Source organism: Elaeis guineensis, chromosome 15 (genome assembly GCF_000442705.2).
Source record: "Elaeis guineensis isolate ETL-2024a chromosome 15, EG11, whole genome shotgun sequence".
Taxonomy (NCBI): Eukaryota; Viridiplantae; Streptophyta; class Magnoliopsida; order Arecales; family Arecaceae; genus Elaeis; species Elaeis guineensis.
This window is the reverse complement of record NC_026007.2, coordinates 72,910,812-72,933,269: the sequence shown is the minus strand read 5'-3', so window position 1 is coordinate 72,933,269 and position 22,458 is coordinate 72,910,812. Positions and strand designations below refer to the sequence as shown.

At 35.7% G+C, this 22,458-nt stretch overlaps 1 protein-coding gene across 1 annotated transcript; it reads left to right on the top strand.

Moving 5' to 3' along the window:
• The first annotated feature begins 5,478 nt into the window (after positions 1–5,478).
• Positions 5,479–20,649, top strand: LOC105058701 (histone acetyltransferase HAC1). The gene is given in 18 exon segments (XM_010941714.4): positions 5,479–5,617; positions 7,624–7,828; positions 8,145–8,250; positions 8,795–9,077; positions 9,159–9,530; positions 9,642–11,059; positions 12,157–12,480; positions 12,565–12,843; positions 13,982–14,110; positions 14,254–14,454; positions 14,583–14,725; positions 14,805–15,096; positions 15,713–15,852; positions 18,166–18,244; positions 18,319–18,670; positions 18,673–18,701; positions 20,006–20,217; positions 20,302–20,649. Coding segments are annotated over 17 exon segments (4,662 nt in total). The 5' UTR covers positions 5,479–5,617; positions 7,624–7,640; the 3' UTR covers positions 20,417–20,649.
• Positions 20,650–22,458: the final 1,809 nt, after the last annotated feature.

The window sequence follows — 22,458 nt, the reverse complement described above, 5'->3', positions numbered from 1 at the left end:
TACGATACAGTTAAAGATACTGGGTGGAGATTTGAACCAATAAAAAAAATCAGATTTATCTTTAAGGGGATTTTTTTTTTGCCGGTTCAAATAGATTTATTTGAATTTGAGGATAAGAATTTCTCCCTGATAACCAACCCATATCCTATGATATCTATCAATCCTATGAATTGTTAACTAGTATAAGTGGGTTCGCTGTTTGTGGAACTTTGCTGCTTCCCATTAACTTTCTTTTCATAGAGATTGTGACACAAAGCTGGGTTGCTTTTAAAGACTTTATCAATGTATACTCAATTTTATTTATTTTTAAGAATGAAGTTATGAAGGACGGTGGGAGTCCCACGAAGCAGCAAAGTCTCTGTCACATCATTAAAGGCACTTCTTTCTTGCGGGCGGACTCCCTTGGACACTGACGTCGCATGCACCGATAGATGCACAAAAATCGTAGGAGGCCGAAGGGATATGGGGCGGACTTCTAATTTCATCATTTTTTTTAATATTAATTTTAAAATATAAATTTTAAAAATTAAAAATTTATTTTACTAATAAAATCATCAATCTCAAAATAAAAAAATATAATATTTTTATTTTTTTAATATATATTTATTAATATATATTATATAATAACGTCATACATACTAATCAAATAAATCATAAAACAAATCAATATACTCTCTAAATAAATTGATACATAATTTTTAAAATATAAATTTAATTATATATAATATATAATTAGATAATATATACTTAATAAATTAATCATCTAGTAATTTTATACATATTTTTAAATAAATTAATATAATTTTTAAAATATCATATTTATTTATATATATTTTTGACTATATAATACATACTTATCGATTTATGATATATATTATAAATTTTTTGATACATACTCAACAATGATCTAATATATACTCTTAAAATTATATATTAATCCATTTGGAGGTATGTATCAGATCACTATTGAATATATATCAAAGAAACTTATGGTGTATATTAAGAAGACAATAAATATGTGTCATCTGACTATATAATAATACTAGTGAATATAATATTTTTAAAATTTTATATTATTTTTTTATATATATTAGATTATAGATGACTAATTTATCAAATATGTATCATTTTGTCATATACTATATATCGACGAACATCATGTTTTAAAAATTATATATCGATTTACTTAAATATGTATATTGGTTTACTAGATAACTAATTTGCTTAGCATATATTATTTGGTTATGTAGTATATATCAGTAAAAAATATATTTTAAAAATGAGAGAAAAAAGAATGCTACATGCAATTTTTTTTAATTTTTTTATCATGAGACTAATGATTTTATTAGTAAAAAAAATTTTAACTTTTGAACTTTCATTTTAAGATAAGTATTATGATAAATATGATAGAATAGAAAGTTCACTTTATATTTTCTTTATCTATCTCAGGTAATTTTTATTCCTCATGGATTCCTATAATATTATTGCAATTGTATATTGGTCTTGTCTAGAAGCGGAATTTACAACTATTGTACATGTTTTTTTTAAAAAATTTAACGTAGAACACAAATATGATGTTTTATTGGCGTATTCAGTACCATTATATTATAGTATTAGACATCAGTAAAAAACGATGACACAATAAGTTACTATTTATAGGTTGTTTTATATACTTATTACTAAAGAAATCATATTAAAATGTTATAACAATCCGTATAGGAAAGGAGAGAGAGGGGGGTTTGGTTTGGTGCAGATTATACAGTTCTAAATAATATTTTAAGATTCCTTCCAATTTTTTGAATCAAAAGGCTTCTTGCTTCAGGCATCTCTACGGAGATTATCCAATCAATGTGCAATTACAATTACTTATAAGGTACAGTATGCATTTTTATTATTTATATTTTGATTTTTTTCTTTCATTGAAATTTATACTTTGATTCTAAAGTAAATCTATATAATCATCATCATAAACTTGCGTATATAGAAGTGCCTTAAGCATGATTCACTCAATATGCTTTAAAACATCCATTCTACCACATAACATGACCTTTTCCCATTGTTTCTGTCCAAGGCATATGCAGGCATGCGTGTTTCCTTTCCTTATCAAACCTGTGTAGTTTATCCGAATATTTGATTGTTCCTTCCTCTGATGTTATTATTATTATTCAGAGTAAAAATAAATGCACCCGGCAACGTTCTAGTTCTAGTATAATAAGAAGCAAAGATAGAAGGCTCAGATAGGAACTTACCTATGCATTAGTTCATTGGTAAGCTGCGGGTGTAATCATGGGTCCCACGGAGCCGTTTGGAGAGGCTTAGCAAACTCCTCTCAAATAGGGTGCAACTTTGAGGCAGGCACCTTTTGGCTTGCTACCATCGGGTACAAATCTACATGTAAGGTTTGAGAAAAATAGATTATGATCGAGACAGATGGTTCTATAAATTGGTAAGGAGGTAAATTTATTTTTTCCTAGTTTTATTCATGTATGTAAACTGTACAATATAAAATTTAATGAAAATCCTTCTTCTTCCTTTTTTTTTTTTTTTTTTTTTTTTGTAGGAATGGACCTGAGTATTTGACAAATCCATCCAAAATCACCAACTCGTCTTTGTAATAAAAGATAAATACAGAAACCATCTCAGCTGAGCCTAGGTCCTAATTGACAGTGGCTTGGCATGCCCGCTTTTATTATTGTTGAAAGTAACAATGGGATTATCATACGTGAGAATTTTGAAGATGCTATCTCTCTCTCTCATGCACGAGCGAAAGGAAGGTGCCAATTATTGTGTCCCAGTTATGTTGTCCTAAGCTTAGATATTTTATACCAAGCAGACAGCAGATTCCAAAATTGTCACCTTGTCTTGATTGCCTTGTAACATAACATCGCAGTCAACTTGGGTTAGCTGCTAGAAAAGCTGCTGGGGCACAGGAGGGCTGTGTGTATTACTAGCGAAGCTTCATCCGTGCTCTTCTCTTCAGGTGCAACAGGTTTGGGTGGAGGGCGATTAAATGGGCAAGCACAAAAATATCTCCTTGCTCAGATTCTTCGTGTTGATGATTTTGGTATAATGTTTCAGAGATTTTGATTTCACTTGTGATAGATTTGCTGTAATATTTTCAGACTTTGTTTTAATTTTCGAGCTGCTCTCGTAAAAAAAAAAAAAAAAGGAAAAAAGAAGAAAGTTACGTGGGTTCTCCATTGTTCTTAGTCATGTTGTTGTGTGAGTGGTTGGTGGAGCCTTCTCTCTGTTCTTTTCGAGAAATTATTGCATGTATCAGGCCGGTGGGTGGGTCCAAATGCCGGAAATATGTACGGTAGATTTTTCTCATTCGTTCTTGAATTATTTAAATATAAGGGGTTATGTGGCAGGCGACTATTGAAGTATCCACTGGACGTGGCCACTATTAATGAGACGTTGTTTTCCCAATCGATGAAACCGGGGAGCGGAAAGGTGCCTTAAATTTATATTTTTGTTTTCATTTGCGATGGTTTGTGGAAAAAGAGGGACAAGAATAACGACGGATAAAATGATTTTTTTGTCTGCAGTCGTGCTGAAAGATGATTGATTTTTTTTTTTTTTTCACAAGATGAACTGTTGAAATACACTCTGCACAGGGTTCAAAATGCGACATAATCTATACCATAGGTGGAACGAAAAAAAAAAAAGGAGCACTTTAAAAACTATGTAAAATATGATCCAGCAGTCGGTGCAGCAGGAGATCAATCATATTATTTTGTGCGATTCTGTATCTGTTGATTGATATAATTTTCAATGCTTCAAAATTCGGATAGCATTAAACCGTTGAGCCGATTGGACAATAACAGGTCAGGTGTCCAATCAGAATATCTTCTTTCCTGATGGTTTTGATCCTCGTTTAAAATCATGGTTGAACCTGCAGCTTGTTTGAATCATGCGCTCCAGGATTTGAGCAATGGATTTTCTCTTCTATTCTTTTTTCAATTGATGAGAAATAGAATAGCACATTATTTTTTATTTTTATCTTTTAAGAGAGAAGGATAAGGGAAAAGGAAGATTTTTTTTAACTTTTAATTTATTTTAATATAGTTTATTAGTTTTAGGTGCTTGGTTGTTAAGAGATATATATGAAATTTTAAAAATATATTGAACTAGGTAGGCTATCCGGTCCGTATCAAATTGATTGGTCCAAAGCAAACGGATAATGACATGCGAACCAAATGGACTGCTTCGAAATTGCTCAGTTCATCCTATACAGCATCTGAATCAAAGCCGAATCTTTAATCCATGTTGGAGTTCAATGAACTCATCTGCTAGTGTTTGCTCATATGGTGGTTGTAGTATTTTTGCTGATAACTAATTAATTTATTTGTATCATTGTTATCATAATAACCAACATTTCAGTAATATTCTGTGGCACCAAAGGCAGATTCATTGCATCACCCCAAAAAAAAAAAGGGGAAAAGAAAAGGGCAGATTCCCTGCTCCTTATAGAGCTTTTATGGAGCATGCTAGAGATGGTCTCACCGACGTCATGATGCCGCATAATAGGTGTGGTTCATGCTTACTTCTTATAGGCCAAATGGTGATTGAAAAAGCCTTGTTCCTCTGTTACCCAAAAAAAAAAAAAAAAAGCTTTATTCCTATCAAGAAAAAAAAAAGCCTTCTAATAGAAGAAAAATAAATATAATTTTAGCAGGTGAAAATTTTAGATCCTCACATCTAACCTCCGTGGCAAACTCTATGTTCTTGTAGAGATTTACAGTGCAATGAGGACTATGAGCAGTTTTAAAATTATTAAAATAAAAGTTATTTTAAAAATTGTTAAATAATTTAAATTTGTCTAAGGTATTTTAGAAGCAATCCTGTTTCTTTTTTGGTTCCCCTAACTGATACTACTACATGAAGTTAGCCGTTATGAGCACAAGACAAAGCATAAACCTGTGATAAATTGTTTAATCTTCTGGACCAACAGCATTCTCTTATAATTTAACATAAATAAAAATTACTATTCCAAAAAGAGAAGAAAAAAAAAAAAAAAAAAAAGGAAACGACACCATCAAGTAGACTTGCAAAAATTTTTTGCTTCCAGGATACTAAACATGGTAACCCAGCAATGGGCCCGGATGATTCCTTTAACTATCCGTAAGTAAACTCTAAATCCATGATTCAGTTATGCCATATCCTCTCATGATTAAGTGTATGTCTGTATCATGAGCTGGTCTTGAAGATTAAAAAAAAAAAAAAAGAAAAGAAAAGAAAAAAAAGCGCCCTTGTGTTTTTGAATTTGACAATAATTTTGAACGAGGCCTGTCTAAATGATACAAAAAAAAATTCTTACTTTAATACAAAATTATAGTTAAATAAAAGTTATGAAGATGCTGGATCTCCTTGTTCACGACTCCTAAAGCTCCTCCCACCTCCCCTGATTGCACGAATCCTAAAGCCGACTTATGTAAATATAACGTCAGCACCCGTCCTTAAAATTAAGCGTTTCCCGGCGTGTGCAACGCGAGGAGACCGGCCCTTTAAACCCTAAACCCCACTGTCCCGCGCCTCTAATCTCTAGGAACCTCTAATTCCATTACCGGCGGAGCGGAATCTGGTCCTCAATTCGGATCATGCGTCCTCGTCTAAGGTATTTCGAAGATTAACGTTCGTGGATTCTTTTTTCCCCCTTCTTATCTGAAAAATTGTATGCTTTTGATTCAGGAATTGTGCCTTTTTCGAATTTGTTATGGTTGCGGGGTTTCACATTCGAATTCTCTCCAAAAACCGAACTTTTGATTCTGTTTACTTATTTGGCCGGTATATTGTGCTTCCTGTGGGTATAATCCCTAGTGGGCACTTTTGCTGGATTTTTCTGGGTCTTGCAATGTGATAAAGTCTTGATTTTCTTCTCTATTTTTTTGCTTGTTTTTTAATTTGAACTGTTTAGATGCATATGATAAGAGTTCTGAGTTTGGTATGATTTTGAATTTATCAAGATTGGGATGGAGGAAGAATGGGAGAGACTAGGCATCATGATATGGATCATTGGATTCTATTTGAACTTGAATCTGGAGATCGTTGGAGTAACCAGAGAGTCAAATTATAGAAAATGTAGTTTTATTTGTTATTTTGGTTATGATTAGCATTGGTTGCTAAGAAAGTAGCTCAATCCAGATGATAACCCTAGAATCATGGGTTCTGTAGCCATGCATCATGATGTAAGCTGTTCGAATGCTATTGAATTTGAAATCAGAAAGCTTTGAAAAAATGGACCAATTGGAAAGTGGAGTTTCACTGTTTGCGTATACACGAAATGAATGCATCCTGTTTGGTTACTTTCAAGTAGAGAACCTGATTAGAATAATAACTCAATTGGAAAGTGGAGTTTCACTGCTTGTGTGGACACGAAATGAATGCATCCTGTTTGGTTACTTTCAAGTAGAGAACCTAATTAGAATAACTCAATTGGAAAGCGGAGTTTCACTGTTGGTGTAGACACGAAATGAATGCATCCTGTTTTGGTTACTTTCAAGTAGAGAACCTAATTAGAATAACTCTAGAATTTTGGGCCTTACGGCAGTGTTTTGATGCCATAGTCCATTGAACACTGACTGAACTTCAAACTGGAGAGTGTTGTAAAATAATACTGGTTGCCGTTAAAAAATTGAGAATAATGAAAACAACCTGTGAATTGTGGTTTTTATAATTGTATATCATGGTGTTAGCTATTGGACTCAAATCTTCTAACTGTAAAGTGTTGGAGTAATGGGAGGGTCAAAATTTAATTTACTGATTGTTTTGACTTGTGATAAACATGCCACTAGATTGTTGGTAAAATAGTGAAACACGATTGAATGACACAAGACTTATGATTCCTATGCTCGTTCATCATAATATAAGCTGCTGAATGAAACTTCAAAACTAGAGTGTCAGAATGATGGAATAATTGGAAATTATAGTTTTGCTAATATTTTTTGGTTATAATTAATGTGTCCTAAATCTGTTGCATTTGAATAGCGAAGCTCAATCAGAATAACCCATTGATGATGGATTCTATAGTGATGAGGGTAAGTGTTGTAATTTGTATGATCAGTGGTTTGTTAAGTGCTTATCATTTTATAACATATTTTTGAAGAGAGAATGTGCCTCTTTATTAACAATTGCATGTGGACTGTTGATCAACACCATATCTGGTAGCACCACAGAAGTGTAATATTCTGCAAGTAGGTTGATGTAACTTGTCATTATCATCAAGGATTTCCACCCGTCTGTTCTGGCAGTATTGTATCGGATAGGAGAGAAACCAGGTCCTAGGACACATCCAGGACCCTAGATGTATCTAGAATGGGTCATCCCTGTACTGTGCAGAGATGGCTCAGGACAATTGCCTCCTGGAATTAGAAATGGCCTGGCTCCCAAGACTTCAATTTTTATTTTTTTGGACTGATTTGGGACTGTCCTGGTACTATACTGGCCCAGCCTCAGATCAGTGCAGACTCTGCTTATGGGATCTAAACCATTGATTATAACATTGACTTTCTTGGATGTCTGGTCAGTGCTTCATTGTTCTTTCTCTGTGATCTTAGCTCTTATAGTAAGTCTCATTAATTCAAAGAATGATTCAGATATGATACCATGAACTATGCATCCTAGGTGACAAGGCAGTTGTGATGGCTGAGATCTCGCATGGAAGGACCTTGACACATTTTCCAGATCATCACAGTCAGAGCATGCCAAGTTCTGTCTTTCATCATAATGGCGCCATGTTGCGGCCTCTTCAGGTTGAAGGAGATATTCTGCATTTGCGGGATAGGCATCACGAGATGTCCACCATACATGCCATTATACGTGATAAAATGTAAGTAGCCAAAACTACTTAAGCTTCACTCACCCTTGAAAGATCTGATTTTGTGGAACACTTCTATTAGCTATTATTTACAGTTGACGACCTCTATATATTGAAATGCAAGCAAACATTTCTTACCAGGTTCTACCGCATTCATTATCTCCCCACTCAAATTTGAAGGAAGCATTTCACATATGTGTCTAGTCAAGCATGAAAATGAAAAGAATTTTTTATTTCTAAATGGTGGATTTTTTTTTTTTTAGTCGAAAGTTTGTACATTATGAATTTCACTACCATGCTTCAATCATCTGTTAATTGTTTTTTGCAGCTTAAAATATTTAAACCAGAAAGCAAACTGTTTTGCGTGGGTGGAAAACAGAGAAAAACTTGCCCAAGTTTTGGAGGGAAAACTTCTTGCAAAGGTTGATTCACAGGTTTGTCACATTTTACTTAGAATTTATACACCATGTCACTCCTGTATTTCTTTTCTTTGACCATGTCTTCATAAAATCTGCTATTTTGGCAGCCTTCTATTTATATTGTCACCATTATCTGGTGCCTTCAGTACTAAACTTGACTAGCCACCCATCTGGAATCATGCCACACCCATGTAGTATTGGATCTGGGGTAACAGACTGCTGGGGCAGGGAGGGGAGGAGAGGCAGATCTTTGTTTCTGCATAACGGATTTTTCTTGTTTCAGGGTTTTGTATGATTTTTAATATGATTAAACTGGCTAACATCCTGAAACATGAAGTGAGAAGAAAAGAGTTTTGCCACACTGATGACTTAAGATGCAACTCACCAGAATGAATGACTAAGATGCATTCACAAAGCTGATTTTAGTTAATTGGAACAAGATTTTGTGGTCATCTTTGATTGCATATTTTATTTCATTCATTTAAATTTTTGCAGTTATTAAGTCACTTGTTGCATCTTCTGAAATATGACAAATCAATGTTTGTTTCTATTCATTCAGTTGCATCATATGAATCTGAGTACACTGGAAAGTAGACTGGATGATTTGCTCAGTGATGAAAGAAAAGATGCAGCTTGCCTTGTCTCTTCATCATCAATAGGCTCAACGACTTGGGGCTCAGAAATGCCGCACAATATGGAAGCATCTTCTCCAGCCCCTCTCCATAAAACTTTTTTAAATACTGATTCGGATAAAGGGGCATCTAACACAGTTCATGGTTCCTCACTAAACACCAATCTGTTTACCAGCTCAGTTCTTGACAATCACTTATCTGCATCTCACAGTGAGTTGAACTGAATGATTATTATTTTATTAAGTTCTCAGTATCATTTTAACCTTGCAATCACAAAACTGATTTCTGCAGGATATCTACCTAATGAACACCATCGCATAGTTGCCAATGTTTCAGTTGGTTCTGGTGGGAATGCTATTTGTTGGCCAGAAGGTATACCAGGATCTCACATTCCCCAACCAGTGTCTGTATCATCTAGACATGATATTGGGGGTAGGGATTCCAATAATGATCCTGCAATATCACCAGAGCAGTATAGTGGAGGCCATGACAGCCATGTGTTAAATAATATTGGTGATAAAACATGGTCCAGCATGTGTCAGATTCCTTCATATGGAATTGCTAATGAACTTCTTAATGCTGGACCTGCTCTTCCCACAAATGCTGTCGAAGCAAATGATGGAGCAGCAATATCTGAAGGATGCATGGAGTCCCATTTCTATGGTAAGTTTCCAAGCACTCCATAGCTGGATTTCAAGCAGATATGCAACAGTTAAAACCAATGGATTCTATCTGGAGTCTTCATATCTTTAATTTAACTTCTTGAGTTGCCAGGTGATATGCATGCGATGCCTGATTGGAAATCTTCTTCCGGAATGTCCTATATGCTTCCATCATCATTTGGTTTGAGCGGGAATTCTGAAATAATGAACCCCGCATGTATGGAATCAAAGATGGCAGCAAACTCTGCAGGATTGTATTCTCATTCAGATCTGCAGACTTTGCAACAGGTGCTGCCGGTATCCCAAAGCCTTGTTGAATCTTTTCATTGGGGTACTCAATCACATCCTTCAGAACAAGGGCATCTACTTCAAAATAAGCAGCTAAATAAGGACACCCAACAGCCCTGTCAATGGTTTTGTCTGCCGCAAAAGCAATTTGATCAGCTCCAGCTTTTTCAAAAGGATCAGCGTTTTCAGTCAGAAGGGTCTCTAAATGGACCAGTTCAGATGAACGGTTACATTTTACCAGGACAGGTGCCACTTCAACCTCTGATAGAACAGGATGTAACTGGGCAACAACTACCTCAATCTTTCATCGAGAAACCTACAAGATCTGAGCTTTCTGCTTCTAATGGGGTTGCGACTGACTGTCAATCTGAATATGCACAAGGGGATGGGCAGTACCATAAAATACACATGATTCTATTTCTATACGAACATGTGATGAATTGTTCGGGTCAACAGAAACAATGCAAAATTCCTTTGTGCATATTAATGAAACGGAACCTCAGCCACATTTTGAACTGTAACAACATTCACTGTACAATGCAGTGCGTTAAATATAACAGGTTGTTTGATCATTACAGAGAGTGCCATGAAAATTCATGCAAAACTTGCAGTCCTGTTAGAATAAAATTGAAAACAGTTTCATGGGATACAATTAATGGCGCTATCACTGTGTCAAAGACTGCTTTTCCGGCTGTTGATACAGTAGAGTATAAGCAGTCTCCATTGAAACGTGCCAAGACAGAGCAACCTTCTCTCTCTTATACTAGGCAAAGTGAGACTTCTCAGTTAGTATCACCAGTCATGGGTTGCACCCATCAACCTGCTCAAGGGATGCTTCAAGCTTTCCAAGATGCTAGCATGTCTGTTAATAGTGGCGGTATAGATACTGAGAGTACAAGGCCAATATCAAAGATATCTGCATCATCCTTACAGGAAAACCAGGCAAAATTTTGTGAGATCAAGGTTGATGACCTGGAGGTGTCTACTAAGGTACATTCTAGTGTTGAGCCTGTTAGTGCAGCACAGATTGTTTCTTGTTGTGAACAAGATGACATGGAGGTTCAGGTTGAGGCTGGTAAGGTTGAGCAGGAGGCAAAGAGTAAGGTTGCTGCATCATCAGTTGTTGATGTGACAGGAACAAAACTGGGAAAGCCAGATACAAAAGGTGTTTCACTACTTGATACATTCACGCCTGAAAAAGTTAGGGAGCATATCAGGAGTCTTGAGCAATGCATTGGTCAGGTAAGTTCTAAACTTGTGAAGCTAGATTAGTGTTCTACATGCTTGTGACATGGAGACTTTTTTTTAAAAAAAAAATTAATAATAGGTATTTTACTTAGTGAGAATATCTCATGTTATAAATTTAATTTATTTCCTGCATTAGAAAGATGCATGGAAAGATTATAATCTACATTTACTTGAGATCATCAAATGAGGGACAGAATTAGCTGTCCGCAGAATCTAAACAAAAGAGTTGACTGTTTAGGTCAAGCACCAAGGTGCATTAGTCTGTATCCAGTCAAAGACTTCTTAGATGCTGGAACTTTGACGGTTCAATTGGGGCTGATTTAGTATTATCCACAATGAGGTTGGCCTGGTTAAGCATTGATAGAAAATGCATTCTTACTTTCTAACTCATTAAATCTCCATGGCAGATATAAATAATAACTCAAAAGTCTCTTGGTATCCTTCTAGATTCCCTGGTGGCAACAAGGGAAGCGTCTTCTACCAAACAATAACAATTGCTCTTGCCAATCCACCACCATCATTTTTTTTCTCATATAATAGCTAGCATTCTATGGTAGCATTTTTAGCTAAAAAGTTTTCATCATGCTTGAAACCTATTTCATATGATACATCTGGCATATTTTCAATGGGTTTAAACTTTAAAGACTACAGCAATTATATGCAAGGACTTTTCATGATTGCATCCCTTAAATCAAGATTTGTTTGCAATATTAGATGTTAATAGAACAAAGACTTGAATATCAATAGCCTAAAATGTGTGTCACATTGTTACACAATAAATATTTCCATATTTTGTTATGGGTATAGCCTATAATGCATGTGCTCACTATGGTGCTTTTATGATTGCCATGAGTCCAGCTTGCCATCAAACATGTAAACTCTTTCTATTGCTCAGCTCCCTTCAACTTTTTCAGGTTATCTAATTAATGGCTCATGTGTTTTTGTTGACTGAAATACTTTCTTCATATCTTCTGCATTTGTGCATGTAGATTATCCATGACATTGTAGGCATTACTTCCTTTTTGCTGGCTTTATGCTAATGTTTGTGCAATTCCTTGCTTTTTTTCACTATCCTGTTCATTTTCTTTCAGAGGAAAGCAAAGGCAGCAAAATTCGTTGGAGTGGAACACTTAGTGGATCAGAACTTATGCAGCTTGTGTGGGATGGACAAGCTTCTTTTTGAACCACCTCCTAGATATTGTGCATCATGTTCTAAGCAAATTAATCCTAAGGGAGTATATTACTCTATGAGAAATATCAATAACATGACATTTGGAAGTGATGTGAGGATCTCTTTTTGTAGCAAATGCTACAACAGTTCTGGTGAGAATGTTAAGGTTGGTGGAGAAGATCTTCCAAAGTTTAAGTTGGAGAGGAAGTGGAATTATGCTGAAACAGATGCTGAAACTGAATGGGTAAGTGCCTCTCGTTTTGCTATGCCTATTTGTTGTTTGTATAAAATGCATCCCTAATGTTTTCTCTGTTGATGCATTCTTCAGTGGGTCCAATGTGATAAGTGCCAAGCTTGGCAACATCAAATATGTGCTCTTTTCAATGGCAAAAGGAAGGAAGCACTGCAAGCTGAGTACACTTGCCCAAATTGCTCCTTACAGGAAATAGAAAGTGGTAAACGAGAGCCCTTACCACCAAGTGTGGTTCCTGGGGCGAAGGACTTGCCAACAACCATTCTGAGCAACCACATAGAGCAATGGCTTTTTAGGCACCTTAAAGAAGAACGACAGGAAAGGGCAAATAATTTGGGAAAGAATTTTGATGAGGTAAACTTTTACATCATCTTGCTCCTTTGTCATTTACTAAGGATCCACATTTTACAGATACCTCATCACATCCAGTTGTTGTGACATTTTGATGTGTTTAAGGGTGAAATAAGTATATGTAGGATATTAGGATGAGTGAAAACAAAACTTCTAGAATTATCTCAGTGGTTACTATTTGATGACTTTGTTACTGCAAACTACCTTTGGATGCATATATAGATCATAACTTAGCGGCAATTATTTAATTCTTTTTTTTTTTTTTTTTTTTGAGCAAAAGAGATTTGTTATAGGACATGCTTGATTGGTAGGCAATAAGGCCATCCTGTATTTGCTTTTGGTCTGGATCTTTTTGGCTGACACCTAGAAGGTTCCTACTACTTAGACACTCTCCCCTCTGCATGGTCATGCTAAGGATTAGGCTTAAAGAAGGCCCACCATGGTATATTTGTCTAGTTGCAATGCCAGCTCGAATATTATACGGGTGACAAACAATACTGAATTAGATTATAAGTAAATTGCAGTGTTAAAGATCATAAAATTATTGACTTACAATTAGAAGTTCTGAGATTTTAGTCAATTAAACATTCAACTGCTGCCTCATGTAGAACAGTGAACCTCACTGAAAGTGTGTCAAGAAGAGTGGCCCAGTAAGTAAAACCTCACTAGTTTTTCTGTATTCTAAGTTTCTCATCAAGATAAGCATTTCCAGGAATTTTTTCTTCCCTTTACACGTTATAAACTTATGTTTTTAGGTTCTGAATGCATTTGCAAAATAAATTGATGATCATTGATTCAGCTCTGTTTCTCAGGCTTATAGAAGTTTACTGAGATCTCTGCTTAATATGAGTACTCTTATTCGCTCAAACTCTCAATGTTCAGTAACTGTTATCACATAACATTCTCAAGATATGATGAAACCTTATAAATAGAGCAATAGTCTATGTCTAGTAATTCCACATTAGGACTGCCATGTCAGCTTCCGCAACTGACTGGATTTCTCTCATTCTTAGATTGCACAACATGATGTGGGAGCATATTTCTGAAGTTAATGTTATAATGCATGCACTGAACATCATGGTTCTGAAACCAAGAAACAGTGATAGTTGATTGGGGTTGATTGTAATTTATCTCATATCAGGTACCAGGAGCTGAGGGTCTTACTGTTAGAGTGGTGTCATCAGTTGACAAGAGATTGGAAGTGAAACGACATTTTCGTGAGGTTTTTAAAGAAGAAAACTACCCAGCAGAATTTCCTTACAAGTCAAAGGTGTAGATCTTGGAGCACTTATCCTTATATATGTTTTCCTTTTTGTGCAAGTTGCTATTGTTATCATGTGATTAAGATAGATTGATAGTGCTTATATAAGCCATACCAAGCTTGTTCCTTTTTTTTTTTGTGTTCCTTTTCAGGCCATTCTATTGTTTCAGAAGATTGAAGGTGCAGATGTTTGTCTCTTTGGAATGTATGTTCAAGAATATGGATCTGAATGTGCATGCCCAAACCAAAGGCGCGTATGCATTTCATACATAGATTCTGTCAAATATTTCAGGCCTGAAATAAAAGCTGTGACTGGAGAGGCACTTCGGACCTTTGTTTATCATGAAATTTTGGTATGAATAGATTATACTTTCCAGCCTTGCAAATCTAAACTGTAATTCTTCTGTAATCCTTCCTATTAAAAGAGAAGCTTTTATGTGAAAAAGAAGGCTGATATGGTCATATATTTCTCTTTTGTCAGATAGGGTACCTCGATTACTGCAAGAAACGAGGGTTTACTAGCTGCTATATTTGGGCTTGTCCATCTCTGAAGCGGGATGATTATATTCTTCACTGCCATCCTATGATACAGAAGATGCCAAAATCTGATAAACTTCGAGAATGGTGAGCCTTGAACATGTAAATCCACGTGCTTATTTTTGTACTGTTCTGTTTGGCTTAACCTAGTTCAGATCATCCTTAGGTACCAGACAATGATAAGGAAGGCTACAAAGCAGAATGTTGTTATGGAGCACAGCAATCTATATGACCATTTTTTTGTACCTGCCGGTGAATGTAAGGCCAAAGTTAGTGCAGCTCATTTGCCATATTTTGATAGTGATTACTGGCCAGGAGAAGCAGAAATACTCCTCCAGAGAGAAGATGAGAGTGTTTCACAAAAGAAAGGGACAAAGGCAGCAATTGAAAGGGCGCTAAGGGCTGCCAGACGTGATTCTCCAATTGGAAATCCTAAGGATATTCTTCTAATGCGCCAAGTAGATTTTTTTTCTTTAATCTTTGAGTTTCTTTTTGTTATTACTTCAATTTGCAGGTTCATGTGAAGTATGTTGTTTTAAATTTTGTTGATTGTGGCTGTTGCTGAAGTCTTGTTTTTAGAGGTTCTCAGCATCAAATTCAGCTTATTCCCTCAAGGGTTCGTATCAGTCTTAAATTATATAATGAGTAATATGTCTGCAAACACCAAGAACAAGGCATATCCAATTTCATTACACTAGCTTAGGAAGCATTACATCATCTATCTGACAAGCCTTTTCAAATCCTAACTCCTATTTAGGTTTTTCTCTGGTCTTCTCTTTCCATTTTGTGTGCACAAATCTGAGTCCACCTTTGTTGCTGTGGCTTCCTTTAGCTTCATGATAGACTCTCATACCATTTCGGTTGGTACTCCATCACGATATCTTTTTTCAATGTCATTTCTTGCTGAACATGCTTATTATTGATGAAACCTGATTTTCTTTATCTGAACATGGAGGATATATTGCAATGGATTTCTTTTTCATATCTGTCCATATGATTTTTAGATTCTAGTCAACTTCATGTCTTTTTATTGTTACTAATTACACATTATTACTACCTCATGTATTTCATCAGCTTGGAGAAATCATCCGCCCCATGAAGGAAGACTTCATAATGGTCTATTTGCAGCATACTTGCAAGCATTGCTGTCAGCCTGTTCAGTCTGGGAAACAATGGGTTTGCACTGTTTGCAAGAACTTTCAACTTTGTGAACAGTAAGTGTATTTTGTGTCCTTATACTTTGCTCAAAAATAGAAGTTCCATGCTCTTGATTTCTTTTTATCTATGGTGGCTTTTTTTTTTAAATTATTATTTTTAAGGGAACCTTCACAAGTATACTTGATATCATCAATGCATAGACATTGTTTGTACAGTTTCTTCAGACCAATCTTTTTAATTATTGGTATGATAAATGCCATTAATTTCTCCTTTGTTGTGTTGGCCCTCAAGCGCGAGGTTTTGCTTGGATGTTTTAACTGAACTTTTGTGATCTTAAATGGTTGATTACATGATTGCAAGATTTAATAAAAATTCAAAGCTGCAGTGTTCAACGTTGACAATTGCATCAGCTTTCATACTTAACCCTGTGATTTAAAGGTTGACAAATGGGATGAGAAATTGGGAGCCATGGAAAGCTGTTGGGAATGAAAGCTAGATGGGATTATGAAAGTAAGCTTCTGTGTGGAGGGGGAAGATTGTGATGGTTGTAATTAGGTGCTTGTGTGATAATCCTGCCTAGGAGTGGCTTTACTGTTAACCCTTGAACTAGGTGTAGGGCTGGCTAATAGAGCTTAGATTGTCAAGTGTAGTCATCAAACACTTGACAATCCATCTTCTTCTTTTTAGGATAAACCAAAGTCATCTACCGATTGTTTAGGAAGATGGTGTGGATTGGGATTATTCGAGAGGGGTGTTTGAAGAGAATAGGTGCAGAGACAAGCCACAGTTAGTGCATACTGCATATGCAATTACTTCTTCATTAAGGTCAAGTAGAATGATGTTTTTGTAATGAACTAGAATAGGAGAAAACCTGGCTGAAATTGGGATGCAGTTGGGGCTCAAATCTAGGTCATTGGAACCCAACCTCCAGTGACTCTACCAACTGTGCTAGTTGGCACCCTCATCAAGTAGATAATGTTATGCACTACAATCAGGCCTGCCTCAGAGTGCCTATGGTATCCTCAAGTTCAGGGACCTTTTTTATGCTTTTGTCAACGTGGGTTTTATGGACCTGGCTTCTTTTCATGATTATATTAATCCTTGTAGCTTTCTAATTCTAACTAGTGATCGATTTTTAAATATCTTCACTGGATGCATTTTTTCTTTCGTTTTAAATTTAGCTAGTGGTTGGCATGTGCTATGCACTTGGGATAAAGATAAATAGTTATGATCCCATATGTGAGAGAGATCTTTTGCTTTTTATATTATGTTATTATGGGGATTCTCTGGGAGGGTAGACACATTTTCGGGATTTGGAACTAAAGTATTGAGTTCATTTGCACTAGGCTCCTTCTCAAGGTAGAAGCAAGAGCAAGAGAACGTCTTTAGGGAGAAAAAAACGTGGCAAAACAAAAATGAAATACCGATTGGTGGGAAGCACTCAGTCAATGGATATTGGAAGACTAGTAAAGATGTGATCACACCCTTCTAATTGCAAAGGAAAAAAGAATCAGCTACAAAAGGGCAGTCGAGTAACAAAAGAAAATTGAAGTACAGAAAAGGTTCTCCCATTAAGCAGAGATGTGTGGTCATATTATAGTTTGTAATAAATTTAGACTGGGAATAAACCACTAAGGGCAAAAATTGATTAACTTGGCAAAAATATCAGAGATTGACATTGAAGACTCGAAGATCAAGTATGGAGGAATTGGTTAAAAATCGTTGGTGGCATTTTGATTGAAATCTCTATATAAAACAATGGATTAATTGTAAAATTTTGAGAACTCAATAGATTTTATAGACCAGTATAAAATTGTCAAACCACTTGCTAATAATTTGAGCACAACTTCTTCAATAAGTCAAAGAATGTTGTTAATCGGCAATATAGTATGTTTATTTCTGTATATCTCTATATTGTCTGTCATGTGTCAAGTTAGAAATACCAATATTCATCTAGATGAACAAACACGTGGCTGTGATTGAGATGCTTAGAAACATTTCTATTGTTGATTGTGAATGTAGCCCAACATTGTCTATATAAGAGAAGGGTCATATCGCTAAGCATATTTCCCTGTCTCTGTCAAGGTTCATATCTTCTGTTGTGTGGTTGCATGTTGGTACTTGGACGAGTGAGGCACAGCACGGTGCTTTCATTATGTAACTGATCGAACTGATTAATATTTCAAGATACATGATTTGACATTAAGTTTGGATGAGAAGTTTACACCGTCATTGCTGAAATGCAGTTAAATTATACTGTACAATAAGTTTTTGTAACCTACGGGGGTAATTGTACTCTTTCCATCTATTTCATCTGTATTTCGGGCTAATGTTTAACAGCTTTCATCACTGATTTTCATTTCATGCAGGTGCCACTACGTAGAGCAAAATCTTGATAAGAAGGATAGACACCCTGTTACTGCGAGGGAAAAACACTCCTTTGAATTAGTGAGTACCCAAATGCTGTTGCATCTTGTAATTTTATCAGTCTTAGTTTTTCTTATTCTGTATGATTATTTCAGGTTGAGGTGGAAAAGGCTTGTCCAGATACAGATGATAAAGATGTAATAATACAGAGTGAATTTTTTGACAATAGAACTGTGTTTTTGGGTCTTTGTCAAGGCAACCAATACCAATTTGATACCCTCCGCCGAGCAAAGCATTCAACAATGATGATCCTCTATCACCTGCATACTCCAACTGCACCTGCTCTTGCATCCTCTTGCACTGTCTGTCATGGTGACATGGATACAACTCGGAACTGGCATTGCATGACCTGCCCTGATTATGATTTATGTGATTCTTGCTATCAGCGGGAAGGAACTGCCTGCCATGCTCATGAATTGGTAAGTCGTGCCACCATAGCTGACAGTGCACACGGGCTCAGAAGAAATTGGCTTTGCAGGTATTATCTTTGTCTTATTATGTTGAAATAAATCTGGTTTCTAAGACATAATTGTGAGGCAGACACCTGATTTGTTTTCCACGAGCAATGAACAAAAATTGGTTCTAAATAGGACTTTTTGATGGGCCTCATGATCTATTCTTCTGCAAATATCTTTTCTCAATAATTTGGATACTTTAAACCCTTAAAAGGTTTATTGTTGCTTTCAGGAAAGGATTTCAATTGTTCATCATTTGTGGAAACTACCCCAAGTTATGTGTTTTACCTATGTAAATTAGCTGATAATTAATGTGCGCTTAGGGCAAAATATAGGTATCCGCAATCCAAGTGAGACTACGAGTTGGGCAAATATCAAATATGAAAGTGTATAATTTAAGAAGAGTCATTTGGATGTTTTTTCGTATTTCTTGTTTGGAACATTTTGAAATTGAAACTCGTGAATGTTGAGTTTAGCAATAGTTTAACCAAAGGAAAATGTTTAGCAGTTGTATATTTGCATATGATCCATCTTAATACATTGTTTCTGCTATACTTATGCATTTGTATGTCTTTGGTCAAACCTAAGCGTATATTGAAATATTGCTTTTGCAGATAAATTCATGCATCTATTTCTTCTCATTCTCTCCAAAGTTCATGGGGTTATAAAGCCTCTGAGCTGCTGCTTTGAAACTTTGTAGATCTATATTAAAGAAACTTTCTCCTAAAAAATATTAAAGAAAATTAAAATAAAAATTGAATAATAACAGAAATATTTAAACCAATGTCTCCTAGTTTTCCAGTTTATATGTTAAATATCTTCCCCTGAGAAGGTGTTATTGGCATGAACAGGGGACTAGAAACCCAACAGAGAATCAAAAGATATGCTTGAGCAAAAATATACATGGATGTACTGTCACAGCTTGTCACTTCTGCTTAAAATCCACAGCCTAGGGCCCCTAGCCCCTGTTTCAATCCTTGCCTAATTTTATGCGTACCAGACATGTAAAAATAATTTTTTATTTAACTAAAGAACAATCCTCCTGACTATCTGGGGAATGTGGTCAAGGAGAAAATACAAAGGTGAAACTCTATTACCCTTGCATATGCATAGAAGTGATTGGGTCTTGAGTTTGTTGTTCAATCTCTTCAACAACCTGTTAATTCCACTGTTTTTGAATGATGAGGTGTTAAACTTGAACTTTCGATAGATACAGGACATTATCTTGGAATTTCACCATTTTAATACATTTGGTGTCATGGGAATTCTTCTTGTCTAATAAGACAGCTTTGCTTGGTCTCCTGACTCTATACTTGTTTCTGAGCAGACTGTGCTTAATGTTTTGGTGCATGCCTCGAAATGCCCAGATCCTCATTGCTCATATCCATCTTGTTACAAAATCAAACGTCTCTTCCACCATAGTATGGAATGCAAAATACGTGCCAATGGAGGTTGCATACCCTGCAAGAAGGTTTGGTATCTTCTGCACAAACATGCACGTGTTTGCAACCAGTTAGAATGCCGTGTGCCACGCTGCAAGTATGTGTTTTTCAGTTGCTGATTTGCTGCTTTCTCTTGGAACTGTTTTCTGGTGAAATGAGTGATGTTTTCTTTTAATTTTAGAGATCTGAAGGATCACAGGAGGAAGAAACAACAACAATCTGATTCTCGCTGGAGAGCCAGAGCAAAGCAGAGAATCAGGCAGCAAGATGGTGAGGCTTCTGGGAGCGGTGGTTGATCGGGTTCGCTGGTTGACCTGGTTCGCTGCTTAAAGTTTTTATAGCAGCAAAGCTTTAAGGATCAAGGGCAGATTCCGGTAATTTATTATTGGACTTGAAATCCCTGGAGTAGCAGTTGTAGCCTAGTTTGCGTTTTCTAGATGGCTGAGGCAGGAGGGAAAGACATGCAGTAGTCACGATGTCTCACCATATGGCTAGAGTTATGGAGAGTGAGACAACTTGAAATTGAGGTTAATTTTCTGGGAGAGTGTTTAACCATTTGTGCAGCTATCTTAATACAGCAATGAAACTTTTTCCATGGATTCAGAATCATAAGCCCCAGAGCGTGGGAACGAATGTAGAGGAAGAGACAAAAAGTTGGTCTTTCAGCTCTGAAAACTATAGCAAATTGTACATATTAGTTCTTACAGCAGATGTCGTTGCATTATAGCATTCTTTTTTATGACCAATAAATTGAAGGATTTTTTATAGTAGTTAAATAAAAGGGGAAAAAAATCATTTGCTACAATCAGATCTTTCTTTGCCTTTTTTTGATTGTGGACAGTCATTGTTGACCTAGAAGTGATATTAAGAGGTAATACTTTTCCTTTTCTGGTCATTAGAGTAAAGTGGATCTTTAAATTGTCATTGAATTATAAAAAAAATCATGGATTGAATCTGATATACTAATTATGGTGAATTATCCAACAGGAGAACTTGCTGGCCAGCAGGTTTAGATAGTTCACTCGAAGAAATATGCTACATTCGTTGTCATCTTGAAGATTTTAAGTTGACATTTGCGGGGAAGCAAATGCTGCAGATTAGCTTGTTAATTTGGATAGATGGTATAAGCAGGGTTTAGCAGGATGTGGTGCCAATTGAGTTGCACAATTTTGTTTTTTGATTTATATGGTCCATGGATTGATGTTTTTCCCAGATTTAAATAATTTTGTTGTCCTTTTTGTAACTTTCTGTTTGAATATTAAAAGAAAATTTAGTATATATGTCTTTTTTTTCCTACTTCACTATTTGTTTAATCATGCATCATTGAATGTGGATTAAGTCAGGAAGTTTTCGAGTGATATATTTTGTGGTATTGCAATTAATATCTGTAATTTATTGGGTAACCAACTTTTCTTGATATATTAGCCAGTATATATTTGATGAGATACAAGATAAAGTCTTCTAGATGTCATTTACATATTTGCTATAAAGTAAGGCATTAGTTGCTCCAATCCAAGTAAATCAAGATCTTGATTTGTCTCATTGCAAGTCAGTGTGTGGAGACAGCTGAGATTTCATGGGAAAATAAATAAATATAAAATCAGTTCAGACTATGATGGATTAACCAAGCTTACCTTTATAATGCTTTGCCTAATCGAATTTGTTCTTGTTGTTTTAGAATAATTGGAAAAAATTATTACGTGCATTATATAAGAATACAAGGTACGAATAAGCAATTTTTTTATAATCGAATTTGTTCTTGTTGTCTTTCTGGAGGCAAGTTTTGCAATGTTTGGAAGAGTTTACGAATAAGCAATTTTTTTATGAACAAGCCAAATGCACCGGAGAAAAATTATTAACAGCTTTCTGAAATTTGAAAAAAAAAAAAAATCCTTATGTCTCTGAAGGCTCTCTCTCTCCTTCTTCTTCTTCTTCTTCTTTTTCTTTTTTTCTTTTTCTTGCAGAGATTCGGATTGTTCCCGGAAGCACATCTTCCACCTATCCTCTCATAGAACCCTTCAGAGAACTCGAGCATTCCTGTCAAATTGTTACCTTTAATATAGAGAGCACTCAGAAGGCAAAGCTGCAAGCTTCGGAGATACAATGCAAGAAAGGTGGTTGTTATCTAATGCAAGGAATCTCAATTGGTTGTTATCTAATGCAAGGAATCTCAATGTCTTCAAAATGGAAATAAATTCTGGAATCACTCGTGTTAGACTTGTGTTGGAGAGGTCCAAGGTGGTGATCATGCATTGAAAGGAGCGAATTAATCCTACAGAGAAGTTGTTTCTGCGGTCTAGAAGAGTTAGACGACTCAAACTTCCCAGAGATTGTTGCT